At 41.2% G+C, this 20,508-nt stretch overlaps 1 protein-coding gene across 1 annotated transcript; it reads left to right on the top strand.

The window, feature by feature from the left end:
• Nucleotides 1–430: 430 nt before the first annotated feature.
• LOC135209957 (serine/arginine repetitive matrix protein 5-like) lies at nucleotides 431–15,122 on the top strand. The gene is made up of 3 exons (XM_064242684.1): nucleotides 431–564; nucleotides 2,139–5,018; nucleotides 15,062–15,122. The coding sequence occupies exons 2-3, from the start codon at nucleotides 3,664–3,666 to the stop codon at nucleotides 15,120–15,122; spliced, it is 1,416 nt and encodes a 471-aa protein (XP_064098754.1). The 5' UTR covers nucleotides 431–564; nucleotides 2,139–3,663.
• The last annotated feature ends 5,386 nt before the right edge of the window (nucleotides 15,123–20,508 follow it).

Here is a 20,508-nt window from a genome sequence, read left to right as displayed (position 1 = left end):
GGTATAATAAGGAAAATAGACCCATTCTTTTCTTAAACTTATACCTTGTGCAGCTATGTCAGAAAAATGAGAGAAAGTTGTCTTGAAAGATGTTTTTCAATCTTTTAACTGATTTAACTAAAGCTTAGGAAAAGAGATAATTAAACTATTAGGTCAAGTAAGTACATTACATTACTCAACAAGAATGGTGTGAATAAATGTGGAAAAATATTTATAATAAATTGGCATTAACAAGACAATTTTCTACATCAGTGAAGGAACAAAATTTGTCCTTTGGAATATCTGTGCCATGTACTTTAATTCAAATTTTTTTTGTATTTTCCCATTGTATTTGGGCTAAAAATTTTATTACTTTCAATGTTATTTTTATTATTACAAAGGATTAGTGTATCCAGACCTCTGAGCCTAACAGCGGCTCTTCACGGGCTGGTTTTCAAATGCTATTAAATATGTATTACAGTATTACTTTTCCTTGACAGGCATGTGAAGGATCTCATAATTCTAACATCAGCAGTGGTCATATTTTCTACCTATTCAACCTATTTTTGGCTGCTATGGTTGTTGGTAAGTTGAAATTCTGTTGTTTGTTTATGATTGTCGTAAGTTGATATAGATTTGATCTTTGTTATTAGACTGCCCATATGTGTTGATATAATGTACATAGCCTGAAAGTATTAAGTCATTTGTATACTGTAATGTGAGTCAGTTTTGTATTACTGAGTTTATTTCCGCAGCTAGAGTAGGTATATTGAGTAGAATATTTCTGCAGGTAGTATATTAGTTAGTGATAACATTTTTTTTTTGTCTTCCATATGTGATTTTTATTTTAGAGTTAGTATTCCTGTTGATTCGTATAGGGATAACTTGGTAGCTACTGCACTGTTGAGCCAGTTTGGTTTGTATCTGTAGTACGTAATTACCACATATTTTTTAAAATTTTGCGTATAATTTGTAACAAAGATACTTTTGAAGTGTGTGATACCAGGGGATACATTGTACAGTAATAGCATTGATAATTGGTGTAGTGTTGAAAAGGGATGGTGTAAAATAATGAATGAGAATTATGTAAAACTATGAAATACAATACGGAATAAAGAAAAACATAAAATAGTTTTAGATTTAGCCCTGGGGCATTATAACTGTACAATTTTTGCAGAGGTTAAACCCATGACGCAGAAAAAACAAAGGCATTACCACCATATTAAGTTGAAGCTAGATGTCATAGCATATGGCAAATAAACTTGGGAACGTTTGAAGCTTAACAGATGTTGCTATACAGCCAACTTGAAATATTTCCTTCAAAATATCCTTGTATAATAAGGATGTAGCTGATGCACCATTGAATTTAATACACTGGCAAATATAATATATCTTTTCACTGTTCAGCTTATAAGATTTACTGCATTATTCGGTAATGTATTGTGGGCATTGCGTGAATCACATATAAAATGAGCCAGATGGTTCATGCTGGCTTTACACAAATACAAACTTGGAAGATCTCCTTCCTAATGGAGTCTGAATCTTATGTTTTGTACATGCACTTTTTTTACCGACTGTCTCTGCTCTTCATACTGATTGACTGCTGCACTGTGATGGTGTTATGTAGTGCGATTGTGATGGTGAGGCTTAGTTAGTGGGGAGACCCCAATTTTGCAGCATGGTAAGCTGCTTTTTGTATCTGTGGTCAGCTGATTTATGACATGTACAACTAGTTAGTTTTGAAATTTATTTTAAAAAGCTATTCATTTCTGTTGAAATGTGTAAGATGCAGTTACATATGTATGAATTGACAAATTTTGAAGGAAATAGGGAATATTGTTGATAACTTGCAATGACGATTGTTCAGAATGTTAGGTATTGACTCAGTTGCATGACTGGTAATTTTTTCTTTGTGGTTAGTATGACCTTAATTTTTTATTTACTCATCTCAAAGGCTGTCCTTCTGTTGCGTGAGTGAAGGGACTTAATTTAGGTTTGTAGGGACAGTTCATTTTGTTGGACAAAAAGCAGCATAAACACACAAGGAGGTGATTGTTGCTTTATAGCTGCATGTTGAATTTGTGTGATGTTGGTTTATGAAGGATATGTAATTATGGATGATGCATAAATGTCCAACTTCAGGAATTTCGAATTTTCAGGCACCAATTCGTGGCTTCCAAATGGCATGGACCAATTTCATTGGCCCTTGGATCTTCCAAGAGGCTCCTGAAGAGTCCAAGGAAGAAATGCTTGACAAGAAGCAACAGAAATTGAGGAGGAGAATGAAGTATCGTGCTTAGTGACACATAAAGTAGTTCTCAGTTTATTTTGTTATTAATATTAAAAGGAGATTTTTCATGTATTTCATTTTAATAAAAATATTTTGTTTTATAGTATTTATTTGTAAATTTATCTTCCTTATTAAGAGAGTGGTGGGACTTTTATACAGTAGTTAGACTTATAGCCAAGTAGTATTTAGTGCCAAGTCTACAAAAGTGTACAGCTCTTTGTTGGATTGCTCTGTATATTGCTCAAAAAAGCCTGTCATGTTTCAGGCTCTTCGGGTACAATTAGTCTGTCACAACTTAGGCTTTTTAGAGTACAAGTGTAGTAGTGTAGCGGTAATCCAAGGAGAGATTGTGTAAGGATTAGCAGTATTTTTTATCCTTTTTGTAGTGCTGTGGATTTTGTGACCAGCACTGTGTGCAGTCAAGTCACAGGTATCCTCCGTTGAAAGTTTCAGGAGTGCAATATTAAGGACTTTGCCAGTTCAGTAAGATCATTTTGGCTATTTTGGACATTTTTGTTTATGCTTTATATAAGGTAGAACATGTGATAGTAAATGACTGATTATATATTGGCCAGAGCTTGTGAATATCCAATAATTAGCTGTTACCCTTTCATACTCTTATGCTCTTTGGATTATCAAAGTACTAATATTGGGGGGAGTAAATATATGCAGTATGCCTTTCATGTGTAGAAAAATTTGGTTTTTTGTAGAAGTCTTAGTTACAAGTTATTGATATACTATTGTAAATGCTCAGTAGAAAAGTTTGTTTGGCATGGTCTGATTATTTTTGGATCAATATATCTTTTTCAGTAATACAGTAATGAATCTGAAATTTTTGTCCAAGGGGAGAGAGAGCATACTGTTCTTGGTGACTGTGCTTTCAAATGATTTGCAAACTCCTAAAGAGTAGCATATTTTAATATAATTTCATAGTTGAATTAATATATTTTGCTTATAATAATGCTTATTGTTACATGCACAGGTTATGTGCTGTATGTTTTGTTTAAGGCATCACAACAAATTTACCATTAACATGTTGATCATGTTAGTTATTTGTTTTTATACATGCAACTTACCCGGCAGATATATACTTAGCTATAGACTCCGTCGTCCCGACAGAATTCAAAACTCGCGGCACACGCTACAGGTAGGTCAGGTGATCTACCATTCCCGCCGCTGGGTGGCGGAATCCCGACCATTCCCGTTTTCTGAGCCAGATTTTCTCTGTCGCTGAGGCCGGCAACAACTGTTGTTTGGTCTCTCCTGATTGGAATTCTGCTCATTTGCCGAGAATTGGTTGGACTCATTTGGTGAAGTACTCTTGTTTATTCTCGGGATTGGCATACGCTTATTTTGGACTGGATTAGGACTTGGATTTGGTTTTGTCTATTAAGATGGCTGAAGTTAAAGTAACACCTAAGTTTAGGGTTTGTGCAAGGGAAGAATGCAGAACTAGGTTGTTTAAAGCAGAGGTAGATCCTCATACACTTTGTAGTAAATGTAGAGGTTCTGAATGTGCGTTTGATAGAACTTGTGCTGAATGTGAAGGGCTTACGGAGCAAGGATGGAAGGATTTAGCTTCTTATATTAAGAAAAGAGAGAAGGATAGAGCTAGGAAAGCGTCAGCTAGAAGCTCGAGTAGATCTTGTTCTTTTGAGCCTGAATTAGAAACTAACAAGCTAGATGATGTTTCTCCCATAACCTCGGCCCCTTCTCCCTGTGTTGAATCTAAGGATTCATTTTCAGAAATGGAAAAAATGAGATCCTCGATCAGGGAGCTTCAGGAGCAGCTTAAAGCTATGGAAACACAAGGTAAGAGTGTCAGTGAATACAGTGACCCCAGTGCAGTGGAGGGGGCGTCTGATTGGCTCCGCATTGCTCCTAGGCCTAGACCGCTTCCAAACTCCCAGGACCAGGGGAGGAGGAATGTCAAAAGCCGCAGGGAGGATGTGGAGCATCCCCAACGATCAGGCGTCCCTTCGGCAGATCCTGAAGTAACGACCCAGGCTGCCTTGGATAGCTGTAGAAAAGGCATCCTGGAAGAGAGTTTTTCTGCGTCGGACTCCTCCTCGTCCAGGCGTGGATGGAGCTCTGCTTCGAAGTCTCGTCCTCTGAAGAGATCGTGGGTAGCGCCGAAAGGAGACGCATTTGATTCAAGCCCAGAGCGATTTCCAGAGGATTTTCCTTCGACTAGTAAGAAGGCGAGAAGACCGTCTCCAGCGCCTCAAGATCCGACTAAGCTTTTCCTGCTTAATCTACAGGAGCAAATATCCTCCTTGGTAGGCGCTCTACATAAGGATTTGTCTCGAAGAAAAGACTCCTCCCTTCCAGTGAAGAGATCGAAGTTTTCTTCTCCTGGTAGGAGAGAAGTTTCTCACTCTAGCAGGCGCTCGTCACCGGAGAGACACTCTCGTTCTCCCTTTAAACGATCCTCTCCTATCTATAGGAAGAAAGTTCCCAGCGGTAGCCGCTCGCAGAGCAAGCGATCAGCTACGTCTCTTAGGAGAAGTCAGGAGTCGGACTCCTCTTCTGAGGATCAGGATAGGCGTCAAGAGCCAAAGAAGCAGGAGCTTTTTAGACACATAGAGTTGACAGAGCCTAGTAGGCGCCAAGAATATCACAGGCGTATAGAGCCTAACAGACGCCAGGAGTCTTGTGAGAGGCGTCAAGAGCCTACCAGGAGTCACGACAAGCGCCAGGAGTCAAGCAGGCGCCAGGAATCAAGCAGGCTTCAGGAGTTCGAGCAGGCGTCAGGAGTCGGGTGTAGCGCCAGGAGTCTAGCAGACGCCAGGAGTCGAGCAGGCGTCAGGAGTCGAGTAGGCGCCAGGCTCCTTGTACGAGCTTAGGTCAGAGTAAGACCCCTTCGCACTTTATGAGTTCTTCGTTCGGAGAGTAGGAGCCCTTCACCTGGTAGGAAACAGGTTCCTGAGAGAAGATCTCGTGCGTTTAAGAACTATTGCGCCTTGTAGGAGCAAGGATTTGTCACACGGACGACGTTCTTCTTCGTTGACAGAAGTCCTCGACAACTAAGAACCGCTCTTCTCCGAAAGGATCCCCTACAGCCGGAGACTTAGAAGAAGTCTCGGATGAAGAATTACCAGTGGATGTAGTAGTCTCTGATTATAAGAGATTGTCCTTGTTGTTGTTGCAGGAGGTTCGGGGATAAGCTTCAACCAGCGGATCCGCCCTCTCCAGGATCTTTGCTATCAAGCACGAAGTCTCCAAAAGCATCCTCATTTTGTAAAAATGCGTCCAGCCCTTAGTATGAAAAAAGCGTTCAAAGGATTTGGAGAATGGCTTAAGAATAAAAGAGAGGCGGGCAAGACTGTTTTTTCATGCCTCCTTCAAAGTTGACTCGTAAACCTAGAAGATGGTACGATACCCAGGAACCTATGGGCTTAGGACTGCCTTCATCGGCAGACGCAGATTACGCTTCTTAGTAGATTCTTCAAGGAGGCGCGCTCTACTATCAGCAAAAGCTACTTGGGGGATGTGTGAACTGGACCATCTACTAAAGGGACTCTTTAGGACACTAGAAGTATTCAATTTTATGGACTGGGCTTTGGGAGCCCTTGCGAAGAGAGCCCAAGATCCCGAATTTGTCACTATGGACGAATTATCGAGTGTATTATCGTGTCTGGACAGAGCGGTGATGGACGGTTCGGTGGAAGTGGCTGCTCTTTTTGGATCGGGAGTTTTGAAAAAGAGAGCAGTGTACGGGTCTTTCCTGTCCAAGTCAGTATCTCCTCTACAGAGGTCGGCCTTGCTATATTCGCCACTTCGAACCACCTTTTCCCACAGGACACGGTGAGGGATGTAGCAAAATCATTAGCTGGAAAAGCCACGCAGGATTTACTGACACAGTCAGCAAAGAGGTTCAAGCCTGCTGTTCCTTTTCAAAAGAAGGATAAAGCACCTCTTCAGCAGCCCTTTCGAGGAGCCTCTTCCTCCTCAAGAACCCCTTTTAGAGGTAGAAGACCGGATACCAGAGGAAGACCTTCCAGGAGACCCGCAGGGAAGGCAAAATGAAGAAGAAGTCCTCCAGATAGCGGTAGGCGCCAGACTGTCGAACTTTGCCAGAGTCTGGGCGAAGAGAGGGGCGGACAGCTAGACCCTCTCGATCCTCGAGAGAGGATACCTCATCCCCTTCAGGGAATATCCTCCCTTAACAAGAACTCCAAGGGAGTTAACAGCGAGATACAAGGATCCTGTCAAGAGTCAAGCTCTCCTGCAAGCAGTAGAACTTATGTTGCAGAAAAGGGCAATAGAACCGGTTCAAGATCTCCATTCACCAGGTTTCTACAACCGTCTATTCCTGGTACCAAAAGCCTCGGGCGGGTGGAGGCCGGTTTTGGACGTAAGTGCGCTGAACGTCTTTGTGATAAAGAAGAAGTTCTCGATGGAGACCTCTTCCTCTGTACTTTCTGCTCTTCGTCCAGGGGACTGGATGGTATCCCTGGACCTTCAAGATGCATATTTCCATGTGCCAATTCATCCGGCATCAAGGAAATACCTAAGATTCATGTCACAGGGAAGAGTGTTTCAATTTCGAGCGCTTTGCTTCGGCCTTTCGACGGCCCCGCAAGTCTTCACGGGTATCCTAAGGAATGTGGCGCATTGGCTACATTTAGAAGGGATCAGAATCTCGATGTAGTTGGACGACTGGCTAATACGAGCAAAGTCGAAGCAACAGTGTCTGGAGGACCTTTCGGTAACATTAAAGATGACGCAGTCATTGGGACTCCTAGTCAACCTCGAGAAGTCCCAGCTGGATCCCCAGCAGAACATAGTTTATCTGGGGATTCGGATGGATTCTCGGGTTTTCTAGCGTCTCCATCAACAGAGAGAATAGAGCGCTGCCTTACAAAGGTGTCAGTATTTCTAGGGAAAGAGCATTGTTCCGCGAGGGAGTGGATGAGTTTGCTGGGAACCATTTCCTCGTTGGAGCAGTTCGTTTCCCTAGGGAGACTGCACCTAAGACCCCTTCAGTATTATCTGAAGGAGAACTGGGATCAAAGTTCCCAGGACCTCGAAGAGTCATTCAGGATAACGGACAAGGTCAAACAAGATCTTCGGTGGTGGTTAGACCCGAAGAAACTCGGTCAAGGAATATCCTTGCACATAAAGAGCCCTCTCCGAGCGTTGTTTGCAGACGCATCGGACGTAGGGTGGGGAGCAACGTTGGATTCGCAAGAAGTGTCGGGAACCTGGGAAGGAGCTCAGGTGTCCTGGCACATAAACAAAAGGAACTGAAAGCCATTCACCTAGCTCTCTTGCACTTTCAAGAACAGATATTAGGATCGATCATTCAGGTCAATTCCGACAACACGACAGCCCTAGCATATATCAGGAAGCAAGGGGGAACTCATTCATTCTCCCTTTACGAGATTGTGAGGGAGTTGTTGCTTTGGGCGCAAGAGAAGCAGATCTCTCTTCTAACGAGATTTATTCAGGGAGAGAGAAATGTTCGAGCGGATCTGCTAAGCAGAAGAAACCAAGTGCTCCCCACCGAATGGACTCTCAACCCCCAAGTGTGCGATCAGTTATGGGGGTTATGGGGAAGGCCGAACGTAGACTTGTTCGCAACCAACTGGAACAAGGTTGGAGAATTATTGCTCCCCCATCGCAGATCCAAGAGCAATAGCGATAGAACGGCCTCCTCATGGATTGGAAGGGAAATAGACGGGTACGCTTTTCTTTTCCCCCCTTCAAACTGGTAGGGGAAGTAATAAGAAAGTTTGCCTCCTCAGAGGGAACGAAATTAACTTGATCGACCCCCTTTTTGGCCAAGCCCTAGATTGGGTGACAGAGTTGCTGGAGTGGATAGTGGATCTTCCCAGATCGCTCCCACTAAGGAGCGATCTTCTCAAACAACCCCACTTCGACAGGTATCATAAAAACCTCCCCGCTCTAAGTCTGACTGCCTTCAGACTATCGAAGGACTCGTTAGAGCGAGGGGGTTTTCTCGCGAAGCTTCAAAAGCAATCGCAAGAGCCAGGAGACCATCCACATTACGGGTGTACCAGTCGAAGTGGGAAGTGTTTAGAAGATGGTGCAGGACGCATGAGCTATCCTCTTCCAGTACCTCTATAACCGACATTGCAAATTTTCTTCTTTACCTTAGAAGTAAGTGTGGCCTAGCTGTATCTACGATCAAGGGGTATAGAAGTATGCTGGCCTCGGTGTTTAGGCATAGGGGTCTGGATGTGTCGGACAATAAGGATCTCCATGACCTTATTAGGTCTTTCGAGACCTCAAAAAGTCAGAATAATAAAAATCCCAGTTGGAACTTGGATATAGTGCTTCATTATCTGATGTCTGAAAGATTCGTACCTTCCAATAATTCTTCTTTAGAGATTTGACAAGGAAGTCTCTATTCCTGTTCGCCTTAGCCACGGCAAAAAGGGTGAGTGAGCTTCAAGCGGTAGAGGGCAGAGTGGGTTTTAAGAAGGAGGCTGCAATTTGCTCTTTTAAGCCTCTCTTCTTAGCCAAGAACGAAAACCCATCAAAACCGTGGCCTAGAAGCTTCGAAGTGAAGGCACTCTCTTCTCTTACGGGGGAAGAACAGGAGAAGACCCTTTGTCCAGTAAGAGCGGCTAAAATTAAAATTTTATTTACAAAGAAAGTCTCTTTTGGGAGGTACGCAGGAAAGTCTTTGGTGTTCGGTCAAGGATCCTACAAGGCCAATATCAAAAAAACGCCCTTACGTTTTTCATTAAAGACATTATTAAGGAAGCGCATCTTAAATGTGGTGAAGAACAATTTAAACTCCTCAGGGTAGAAGCACACGAAGTGAGGGCCATAGCAGCCTCAATGGCTTTTCATAAAACGTGGTCCCTTCAAAATCTAATTGAATCCACGTATTGGAAGTGTAACTCAGTGTTCGCCTCTCATTATCTAAGGGATGTGAGAGTTACTTATGAGAAGTGCTTTTCACTGGGAGCGTATGTGTCCACGGATTTAGTGCTGGGGAGGAGGAGGACTGAGGTTAATCCTAATTAGTTAGGTTATGTAATTTTAACATTATGGTGTTTGGTTTTTATGGTTGACTGAAAGAGGGTATAGGAATAACCCTTTTCAGGTTCTTAGATTTAACATGGCGTTTTAGGAAGGTCAGGTGGTCGGGATTAACTTTTGGTCTCCTCGTTGTGCATTATGTAAAGCCTAAAGCTCTGTCATGTAAGAGGGCTAGCCCCCATTGATAAGATACAGGTCAGGCTCTGCCATGTAAGCGGGTAAGCCCCATTGGTACGATCCATGCAGGTTCTGTCGCGTAAGCGGGCTAGCCCCCATTGACATGATCCAGAAGGGCTGTTCGGTCATAGGTGGTTTACCTCACTGAAGCTCTTGAGGCATGTAGACTAAATGACAGTAATCATGAAGTCTTCGGCCCAAACAGGTAAGAACCAAGGATTGATATCCTACAACAATTGTTGTTTCCCGTTATTAAAATTTTTTTTTTTATATATATAGCTGTCTCTCGCCCTCCACCAAGGGTGTCAATCAGCTAAGTATATATCTGCTGGGTAAGTTGCATGTATAAAAATGATATTGTTAAGATACAATAAAGTTTTATACATACTTACCTGGCAGATATATACGATTAAGGGCCCACCCAGCCTCCCCTCAGGAGACAGGTGTAAGAGAAAATCTGGCTCAGAAAACGGGAATGGTCGGGATTCCGCCACCCAGCGGCGGGAATGGTAGATCACCTGACCTACCTGTAGCGTGTGCCGCGAGTTTTGAATTCTGTCGGGACGACGGAGTCTATAGCTAAGTATATATCTGCCAGGTAAGTATGTATAAAACTTTATTGTATCTTAACAATATCATTTTTTTAACCTTAAAAGTGAGATTTCATAAAGCAACGTAGGAGAGTTTTGGTTGTAGAATGTTGCAGTGCTTAATTTTGTCACATGCTAAATACGATCTATTCAAGCATCGATAGATATTTTCATCAGTATTCGGAAAGCTTATATCTCGTATTCCTGCAAGGTTGAAATGTCCAAAGCTATGAGAATGTTATCCTTCTTGTTAAATTACCTTCATGTATGAGAGAATACATTTTGAAATATAATCTGTATATGAGCATAATTTTTCTTCCATACATTTTGAAGGTAATGAAGATCATATTGGTCAAATATGAATCAATGTATTATAGTATTATACTATAATTCATTGAATATGAACCCACAAGCTAACGATAATTTCCTTTTGTTCTATAAACAATTTTAATTCATGGCTTTACATAGTTTCTGAGTGTATATTGTATCGAAATAACTTCAAAACAATGTTATCTTTATTTCACCTTTTAAGGTTTAAAAAAATATTTTATATTCTTGCCCATTCAAGTGTGGGTAGTACTGAATAGATGCTTAATACACCTAAGGGTTCTGTGAGATGTTACCTGTTTTGTGTTATGGGTCTTTCATTCCATTCCCTTAACTATAAAAATGTGGAAGGGTCTTCATGGCAGTATTGTTAATGCCTTTGCTCATAATTTGGTAAAATGGCTGTAGTAATACAGTTTCAAAGTATCTTACCATTGTTGTATTTTTTCTGTATAATGGTGTTTATAAGTGGATACAGTGTAATATCTTTCTACTGAGGTAGTATCTAGATTTATTTGTTATTATCTTCTCTCCTCTGTTTTTTTGCTTATAAGCATTCTGTTTATGAGTTCTTGTAACTTAGTTGCTACGCGCTACTTTTCTTCTCTTTTTTTTCATGTGGATTTACTGTCAAATCAGTATTTTATTGCAGTTTTGTTTTGCTTTGTTGTATTTTTAGTCAATGTGTGAGGAAAGTTTTGTCTCTTCAGTCAGCTGGTGGAACTGCTGTTACTCAAGGGCTGGATTTTCACCAACATAAACTCTGATTTATAAGTTGTTCCTACACGTTATACAAACCATCAGTCCTTTACATAAGGAATTACTCAGCGCCAGCTGGAACTAATTCCTTATGTAAAGGACGTCAGGTTTGTATAGTTAGGAAAAATACAATTTACTTTCAAAAATTGTGATTTTATGAGCAAATCCATATCTTACGTTAGCTCATATTCATGTTTAGCGAATTGTCACGACACCCACCGCATTTCTTCTGAGAAAATGCAAGATGATCAACTAGTCACTAACCAGTACAGTGGGTAGTTCCTGTAAAGCATTGTTTGTTTGCTCAGTTTTCAGGTATAGCTAATTCCTGTTATTATGTCAGTCTGTGGGAAGTTGCACTTTCTGTACAAAGAGAATCCCCTGCATATAATATTGGTCTCTCTTACATGTGACTTTTGTATGTTGCTGTATCTGACATGTAATACTAGGCACAAACAGTTAATGAAATATATAACGTACCATCATTACTAACGGGGATATTGAAACCCCACCAGAAGCCATCCATATATACACCATAAAATCAAAATCAGAGCTAGCCTATGTGTGTTCACTATTTCTTCCCAGCATTCCCACACCATTATAGTGCCCTCGTTTACACAGTAAACTAACACTGTCATTTTTATATTATATACTAAAGGTCAATTCTCATTACATAATTGACACCATTATTGCAAAAGAAAAAAATTGATCAAACCATCCTGTTACCATGTTTTTATGATTATACGTAGTAGTTTTGTTTTTGACAAACATTTCATTGTTATATCGGTGACAATTTAAAAATGAACTACTTTGTTTTAATCCTTCAATCCTGAGTGGTGCATGGCATAACCTAACATTAACCACCTTGATATACATTGTTAGTGTAGTGTGTATGAACGATTCTTTGACATCCCAAAATATAAAGTTTCACATGGTACAGTATGTGACAATAATATTTATTAATGAGGTACTGTACTATAAAACTTTCTAATGTCTTTTTTCCTGCATTTTTGGACAGCATTGCATTGCTTGTCATCTCAGCATTTGCTACTGCCATTGGAAATCTCTCTCTCTCTCTCTCTCTCTCTCTCTCTCTCTCTCGTCTCCCTCTCCTCTCTCTCTCTCTCTCTCTCCTCTCAGAGGTTACTGATACTATACTGTAATTTTAAACTTATTAAAGATATGCTATAACAGTCTTATTCTTTGGTATGGTATATGAAATTTTATGGAATCTCAACACCTTCCAGAACATTTCAAAGACTGCAAGAACTTAGGGAGTCATGCCTATATTTTTCATTGAAACCATTAGTAAATATAATGGGTAGTAATATTTGCTTACAGTAAATGCTGGTACGTACTATACTGAGATTACCACATTATTTCCCTTTCCACCCTTCCCCCCCTTCTTATTATGGGCTTATGTAGTGTCGTATGCACAAGAGTATAATTTTACAAGTAGAATTCATATGTGAAAATCTCTCTCCATGAGCAGGATATCTATACCAGAAATAGATATCTCTGACCCCTCAATGGAATGCCTGAGTTTGATTCTCAGGCATTCCACGGAGGGGTCAGAGATGTTTATTTCTGTTGATAGAAGTTCTCTCAACGTGGTTCGGAAGTCACGTAAAGCTGTTGGTCCGTTGCTGAATAACCACTGATTCCATTACAATGTAAAAACACCATATAAACAAACAAAAGTTTTAGAATTATTCTCTCGGAGAGTAATTGCTGAGTCAGTCTTCTGTTTCTTGGCCCTGAGACCCTTATCTCAATAGTCTACCATTAGCGCAGATGAAAAATCTCAGAAATAAGGAATTTATAATATTTCCCTAAAGAAATATCAATGCTATTCCCAAAAAAACTTCCAGATGGACTTCATAGTACCAAATATCATAATAAATGGAATGACGTTATCAGCATAATTACAATTACTGTATGATTTTGTAAGAAAATGTTCTGCGCTGCATTTTGATGGTTTTAGTAGTAGGTTTGTGGTAATCAGACTTATATTTTTTATTGAGATACAGTATATGTAGTTCGGATGCAGAGAGAAAAGGTGACCACATCAATTTGTGACTTGTCTTTTAATGCTGGTTAAACCAGCTCAAGAAGAGCCGTTGTTTGGCTCAGAGGTCTGGATAAACTAATCCTTAATAATAATAATAATGATAATAATAATAATGCTGGTTAACAGGAAAATCTCAGAAAATCCCTCATGAACTAAATTCAGCTTGTTTGTCCACAAACACATTGCCTATAAATAGCCCTATTGTATGCAACACATTGTCCCAGATGCTTTATTCTGTTCAAAGAAAGAATTTAAGTCTGCTGGTACTCCACTTGCATAGGATGATCCACTAGGTATCAGCAGTAGTCAGGATGGTGCGCTGATGTTTGTTCATTTGCAAGCTTCAATATTCTCCTGGTTTAATTTGGCTTAGAGTATCCTGAGTAAGGCTACTGTTTCACCATTTGTTTTGTTGTTGTGCTTTTCTTGAGCATAATTGAAGACCGAGCAAGAAATGACTCGCAATTGGGTTTTCCCACAAGTTTCCAGGACAGTGAAGGTGAGAAATGGCTAACAACACACAAGCAGTTGGTTTGCTTTTGCCAGTTTGCTAATAATTGATGTCAATACCTGTAATTCATACTTTGTTTGCACTAGTTTGGAGAAGTGACCAGCAAGTATTGTTGTAGGTTGTATTTGTTGCATTTCCCTTAATTTTATATTTGGGTAGTTGCTTATTTTCACAAAAATGTTAGCCAACTTTTGGCCAGTTACTATTTCTCTAATTATAAGCCAGTTTACTTAGTATTTAATACTTTTTCTTTATAAATTATATACTTACATGGGACCACTGAGTCACATTTGTGGACTAGTGGGCTTTTTTGCTATTATTTTGCTCCTTTTATATGTGCTTTAAGTTGGGTAATTGGAGCAAATTAAAGTTAATGAAGCTATACTGCTAGGTGTGAAAAGACCAGAGGGTACAGATGAAAAGTAAAATATTTGGTATTTTGGACTACATATTGGCAAAGGCCATGATCATTTGCAATACTTACCTTTTCCTGGCCATCACTATTATGTATGTTGAATTACATTTATCATTGCTCATCATTTTAGCCTGCCAGATCTTTTAACTAATTGCAGATCTGTAATTTTTGTAGTATTGAAGGTATCATAATCTGTATGTTTTGTTATACTAGCTTTTCTATTTGCTCATTTATGTTTTCTACTTGTTGTAAAGGCTTTGAAGCCTTTTCTAACAAGGTTTGCTTTGTACATGTGAAGTTTTGGAAGGAAAGTTGTTTTATCATATATTCATAACAGCAATAGATGAGTTGTTATAATGAAAGATTGTAACTTTCATTGGTATGCCTACAGGTGGGTGTGTGTTTTTAAAGTGAAGTTAGGTTCTGAATTCTTTTGCCAGATTAGCCAGATGGCTTGTACATTAAATGTTATTAATAACAGATACTCACTGCAGGTGTTTCATAGTTTGATGTTGGGTTTGTTACTTTTTGCTAACTGCCTTACAGGAATTCTTTGGCAGGACAGATAATGTATGCTGTATTGGAAGTGTATTTAAGATGATGTGGAATACTTCAGTTGATGTCAGTTACTCTTTTGTAGTTAATCAAAATGATCATCATCTTCAAGACCTACTTCGTTGGGGGTATTTAGAGGTTTCATCTTGTCTTGGAATAGAGCTTTCCCCAATGAAATAGTACCAATAATTCCTCCTTAGAATCTGCCATACATTTCTTTTTACAGAAAGAATCTACCCAAAATTTCTTTTTGCAAATATTGTACAACAATATTTCATTGAGAGTGGAAAGAGGCTGGTTGAAGAGGAGGTCCATTGAGTTTTTAGGGGACTTGCTAAAAAGTGTCAAGTTACTGGTTCTATCTTTACAGGTGGATTACATCCAGTGTAAACATGTTAGATGGGTTTATAGAGGTACGCAATGTTTTGTAATGCAGCATTAAATGGAATTTTAGCTGGGTAACACTAACAGTTAAATAATTTTTGTGTGAATATCCAATTCCTGCATAGGAGAACAAATACTACTAGTATTAAGCTTTACAAACAAATCCCTTTAAAAAAATTTTTGTCACTCCATTTTCCATTAATCCACTTTTAGATATATCGAGAAACTGTAATTTAGTAAATGCAATCTGAGCTCTATCCTAGCAAAGAAAAATCCTGTTGAACACCAGCCCTGTTGAAAGGTAATAAATATCTTTGGTGATCTGGTTGTACTATTCAATACTACTACGACTAATAATGATAATGAAAAAATAACTGCAAAGAAAAGAATTTTACCATTTCTTGTCATTCAATTAATGTTTCACCGGTCATGAGTCTTTAGCTAAACTAATTGCATGGTTTTAGAAATTTTCAAAGTGGCTCTTCACGAAAAAGCGGAGAAATACAAATAAAAATCTACTGAGCAGACAACATTGAATTATTTCCAAGGATGCATCCTTTTATGTGAAATAATTATTACCTAGATATCGGGAGTTCATTTTGTAATGAATATTAGTAGCACTGGGACTATAAATCTCAAAGGGAGAAGTGAATGGAAATATAGGAAGATGGGAGACAGTAGGTTTAGTCTTAGTAAACTATCAGTACCAAAACTAAAGAAAAAGGTGCTGATCCGCAGATAGTAATTAGTACTCCTGGTAGTCAGTCAGCTGATGTATTGAAGGGATTTTGATGTAGGAAAATCTAAAAATATTCTGGGCGATGAAGCCGTGTCGCCCAGTGAAATACGTTCCTTTAGCGCTATTTCTAAGGTAAATTATTGCTAAAATGCCAGAGAACTGCAAAATTGGACATGCCAGAATATTCTGACTCACTCATCCTTTCTAAAAGGATGTCGGTATGAATCTGGGGCGAGTGCAAAACACTACCACAGCAGCCTCTCCAATTAGAAATTCTGCAGAGAAGAGACATTAATTGATATCACTCCATTTTTGGAAGACCACTACAAGATTGCTGTCCCCACAAGGGGATATGTATTGGTATGAGCTGATGCTAAAGAACATGTTTGTTTGTAGTAATACAAAACAGTTTTTCATAATTGTATATTAAACGTCCTTCCGTGTCTGTGAATGCAGGCCAGCCACAATACCCATTATTTAAACTGTCTTCAGTGAAATCGTGGAAAAGATTGTAAATGTTTGTCTTATGTGATATCTGGAGTGTAAAAGCTCCTTGCTTTGTGGTGTATGAAACATGAGTTCTACCATGGACTTGCGAGTACACATGGAATCGTCAGTATGTGAGGCTTTTACATCTAAGTAATGTCATGCTAATATGTTTTTTATTTAGATAAAACATTTGACACCACATGAGACCATGGTATCTGCGAAATTTCTATTGTCATTGTTTACATGTGAAAGAGAGCAGATGATCAGTTAGGGAGCAGGAGACATATTCATCAATATCTAAATTTAATCCAGTTATGTGATGTCAGAAATTTAACTACCACAATAAGACTCACCCTCGAAAATCATGGTAAAAGTCTGTTATATAAACCCACCAATATCCAGTATTATAGCAGCCATTTTTTAGAAGGAAAATACATAAAAAGGCAAAGGTGGAAGAAAAAATTTGAGTTTTATAAGACCCAAACATTAAGAAATCTTCAAGAGCACTTCAAAGGGTTTGAGGAATAAATAAGATCATGAATGTTAGGTGCAAGGTAATGTCGTGCGTGAACTTCTGTTTGATAATTACTGTTTGCTATCTCATTAATAAGAAAGAAGATGACTATGTAAGGACAACGCTTTTTCCCTATTTTCATTGTAACCAATCATCAAGTCGCGTTGTTCTTACTTCCATCCGATAGAGCATTCCGCGGCCTTTCCGCCGATGTATAACACATGCAATTCCATTATTTGTACGCTTTATTATATCTAAATGAATGTCTGTAAGAAAACACAAATTTACCGTCTCAGAGTCATTTCTGTTTGCGGTGCGAGACTGCACTACATATCCGTCCGCACCTGTCTATGTCAACCCAGTTTGTCTGTAAATAAATTATCAGTACCCAGCTACCTGTCTTAATCTCTGGTCCTCACAACTGGTGACTGACCTCCCGGAGTTGGTGACACAAGCGGTTTAGGCCCAGCCTTTGACGGACTAAATACGGCCGCTCACCTTCAGAGAACCTTTAACGGACTCAATACGGCGCCACAGTTTAGGTCTCTGAAAACTCCACTGCGAGGACGACCAACGCCATTAACGGACTAATCACGGCACTGCTTCCCAGCGTGTTTTGGCGTTTATTTCCAGGACGGGTAGCTGGGTGCTGGTCACCCAACACAAAATTCAGGCGGCGGTTCAGAAACTTCCATCCGACGTCGCGGCCTCCTTTGTCTCACCCGGGGGACGCCAGATATCTTCTCGACCCGCCGCAACTGCGGGCCTCCTCGGTTTTTCCCCCAGCGCCATTGCCGCACCTGCGAGTCCCCAGACGAAATCCCCTGCCTGCCGGCGCCGCTGCTACACCCAAGGATGTGCTTTCCCACCCGAGTCGCTGCCCATGGGGCTTCGCTGCCGGACCACTGTTGTATAAGCCAGGGACGTGCCTTTACCCCTTCCCACGTCGCTTGCCTGTGGGTCCCCTGCCTGCCGACACTGCTGCTATAAGCCAGGGACGTGCTTTACCCAGACGTCGCTGCCTGTGGGCACCCTGCCTGCCTACACTCTGCATAAGCAGTACGTGCTTTACCCACCCGACGTCGTGCTGTGGGCCTCCCCTGCCTGCCGACGCCGTTGCTACACCGAGGGGACCTGCTTTACCCACCCGACGTCGCCGGCCGCACACGTGGGCCTGCTCGGCCCCCTGACATCGCTGCCTGTGGGCCTCTTCAAACCCTCGACGCTGCCGTTATTCCTGGGGCTCACTTGGCCTTCTGACGCCACCGCCTGCAGTCCTCCTCGGCCTACCGACACCGCTGCCACGCCTGTGGGCCTCCCCTGCCTGCCGACGCCGCTACCTGTGGGTTTTCCTCGACCTGCTGACGCCGCTGCTCACCTGTGGTTCCGCTCTGCCCGCGGGACGCCGCTGCCGCACCTGGGGATTCCCACGGCCCGTCCCCACCACACACAATGCAGCTCTCTCTCGCAGTCTTGGTCGCCCGGCATACAGTAGAACCCCCCAGGCTACCGCCAGGGGAGGCATCCTGTCAATCAGCAAAACTGAGGACTATACTCGAGGACGCCCCACATCAAGTGCCACAACGACACGGGGTCGCCCCCTGCCTCCAAGATTGTCATGTAATTTGTCATCCAATAATTACTCCATAATCATTGTCTTGGGGCGGAGTATTTGTAAGGACAACGCTTTTTCCCTATTTTCATTGTAACCAATCATCAAGTCGCGTTGTTCTTACTTCCATCCGATAGAGCATTCCGCGGCCTTTCCGCCGATGTATAACACATGCAATTCCATTATTTGTATGCTTTATTATATCTAAATGAATGTCTGTAAGAAAACACAAATTTACCGTCTCAGAGTCATTTCTGTTTGCGGTGCGAGACTGCACTACATATCCGTCCGCACCTGTCTATGTCAACCCAGTTTGTCTGTAAATAAATTATCAGTACCCAGCTACCTGTCTTAATCTCTGGTCCTCACAACTATATTGTCAAACAACTGCGCATAAGATTATATTTAGTACTTGATCATATACTTGTTGGTGTCCTTAGTAGTGAGCAGACAAGACAAGAGCAGAAACTCATCGTAGGTGTGAAGTAGTTGAAGAAGGAAAGAAATCTCATGGATTTAAAGGAACAAGGGTAAAAGCAGGGGAGATGGTAGAAGTTGTAGGAATTTTGAGCCAGATATAATGGAGGAGCTTCAAGCTTCAGATTTTAGTAATTTGTTGTTAATCTAATAGTGACCAGGGGCTCCTACCACTATAATTGATTTTATAATGAATGAAATTTTGATGGAGGTCATAATAGAATATTTACTCGTCAGGAGGAGTCAATTTCAGGGATAATGGTTACAAATTTATTTATTTGTCACAGTAAATGAACAAATAGGTCAAAATATAAGTTAATCTAGTGGCCAACATTTCTCTCGGTATCATCCGAGCATGATCACGGCAGTGGATCGGAGCAGACTGTTGGTGCTGTCAAGATCTACTCAATATATAGCGGTAGATCAGCAGGGGGTCAACCGCTAGCTGCGTTTTCATTAGCCGGTGGCGCAATGCGCTCCTGCCATTGGTTAAAGGAAGTTTTCTTCAAGACACTTCTCGTCGTTGAAGGTCGCGAAGTTGCAGCCTAGCAGACATCGCGAGCCGTTGTGACACAACGCCCAGGGAAGCCTTGCCCCAGCCTCGACGGTCTGCTAGGCTGCAACTTCGCGACCTTCAACGACGAGAAGCGTCTTGAAGAAAACTTCCTTTAACCAATGGCAGGAGCGCATTGCGCCGCCGGCCAATGAAAACACAGCTAGCGGTTGACCCCCTGCTGACCTGCCGTTATATATTGAGTAGATCTTGACAGCACCAACAGTCTGCTCCGATCCACTGCCGTATCATGCTCGGATGATACCGAGAGAAACGTTGGCCACTAGATTAACTTACATTCTGACCTATTTGTTCAAAGAAGCCAACAGAACTCGAACTTGTAATTTATTACCAAATCGACGTACCCGGACCTTATTAGGAGAACAACCCGACCCCCCCAGCAAGAGACCTCTTGAAACAGTCGAATGTAGTCTACCAATTCTTATGCCCCGTCCGTGGATGTCCTGGCTCTTACGTTGGTATGACTTCTATGAAACTGTCCAAGAGGATTTCCTGCCACGTACAAGAAGGAGCGATTAAAAACCATATTATGACAGCACACCAGGAAGCTATATCCTACGACGGTATTATCAAAAATATAAAGATAATAGGGAGGGCTCCTGACCAGCGACGCTTGCGACTCCTCGAGGCACTCCTCATACAGCAAGAGAAGCCCTCATTGAATACGACGCAGGAAGTGCTCTTCCTCCCCACCAACTTAAGGAGACCTATGTGTATAAATAATACAAGTAATACCAGACCGAGCGACACCCCCGATCAAAGAATACCAGATGAGACTAGCAGCCCAGCAACCAATGACATCGCGAGCCATCGTGACACAACGCAGAGGGAAGCCTTGCCCCAGCCTCGACGGTCTGCTATACCCTATCGGTTCCTTGATGGTGAAAAGGGCAGGGCATCGGCGGTCACCGGCGATGCCAAATCATATATTCCCACTCATGTTGTAACGGATTTGAATGCAGCATAAGTTATACAACGCAAATGTACTTTATTTCTAATTAATTTTTGCCAATTATTGAAAGCCCTCG

This window comes from Macrobrachium nipponense, chromosome 39 (genome assembly GCF_015104395.2).
Source record: "Macrobrachium nipponense isolate FS-2020 chromosome 39, ASM1510439v2, whole genome shotgun sequence".
Lineage (NCBI taxonomy): Eukaryota > Metazoa > Arthropoda > Malacostraca > Decapoda > Palaemonidae > Macrobrachium > Macrobrachium nipponense.
Note: the sequence above shows the minus strand (reverse complement) of the source record. Positions and strands in the feature narration are given on the sequence as shown.

Bases quoted from the DNA above. Each gene is read 5' to 3' on its own strand.
- LOC135209957 (XM_064242684.1), top strand. From the start codon at position 3,664: ATGGCTGAAGTTAAAGTAACACCTAAGTTTAGGGTTTGTGCAAGGGAA. The intron at 5,019-15,061 runs GTCAGGAGTCGG...CTATCTTTACAG, and splicing joins CTTCAGGAGTTCGAGCAGGC to GTGGATTACATCCAGTGTAA.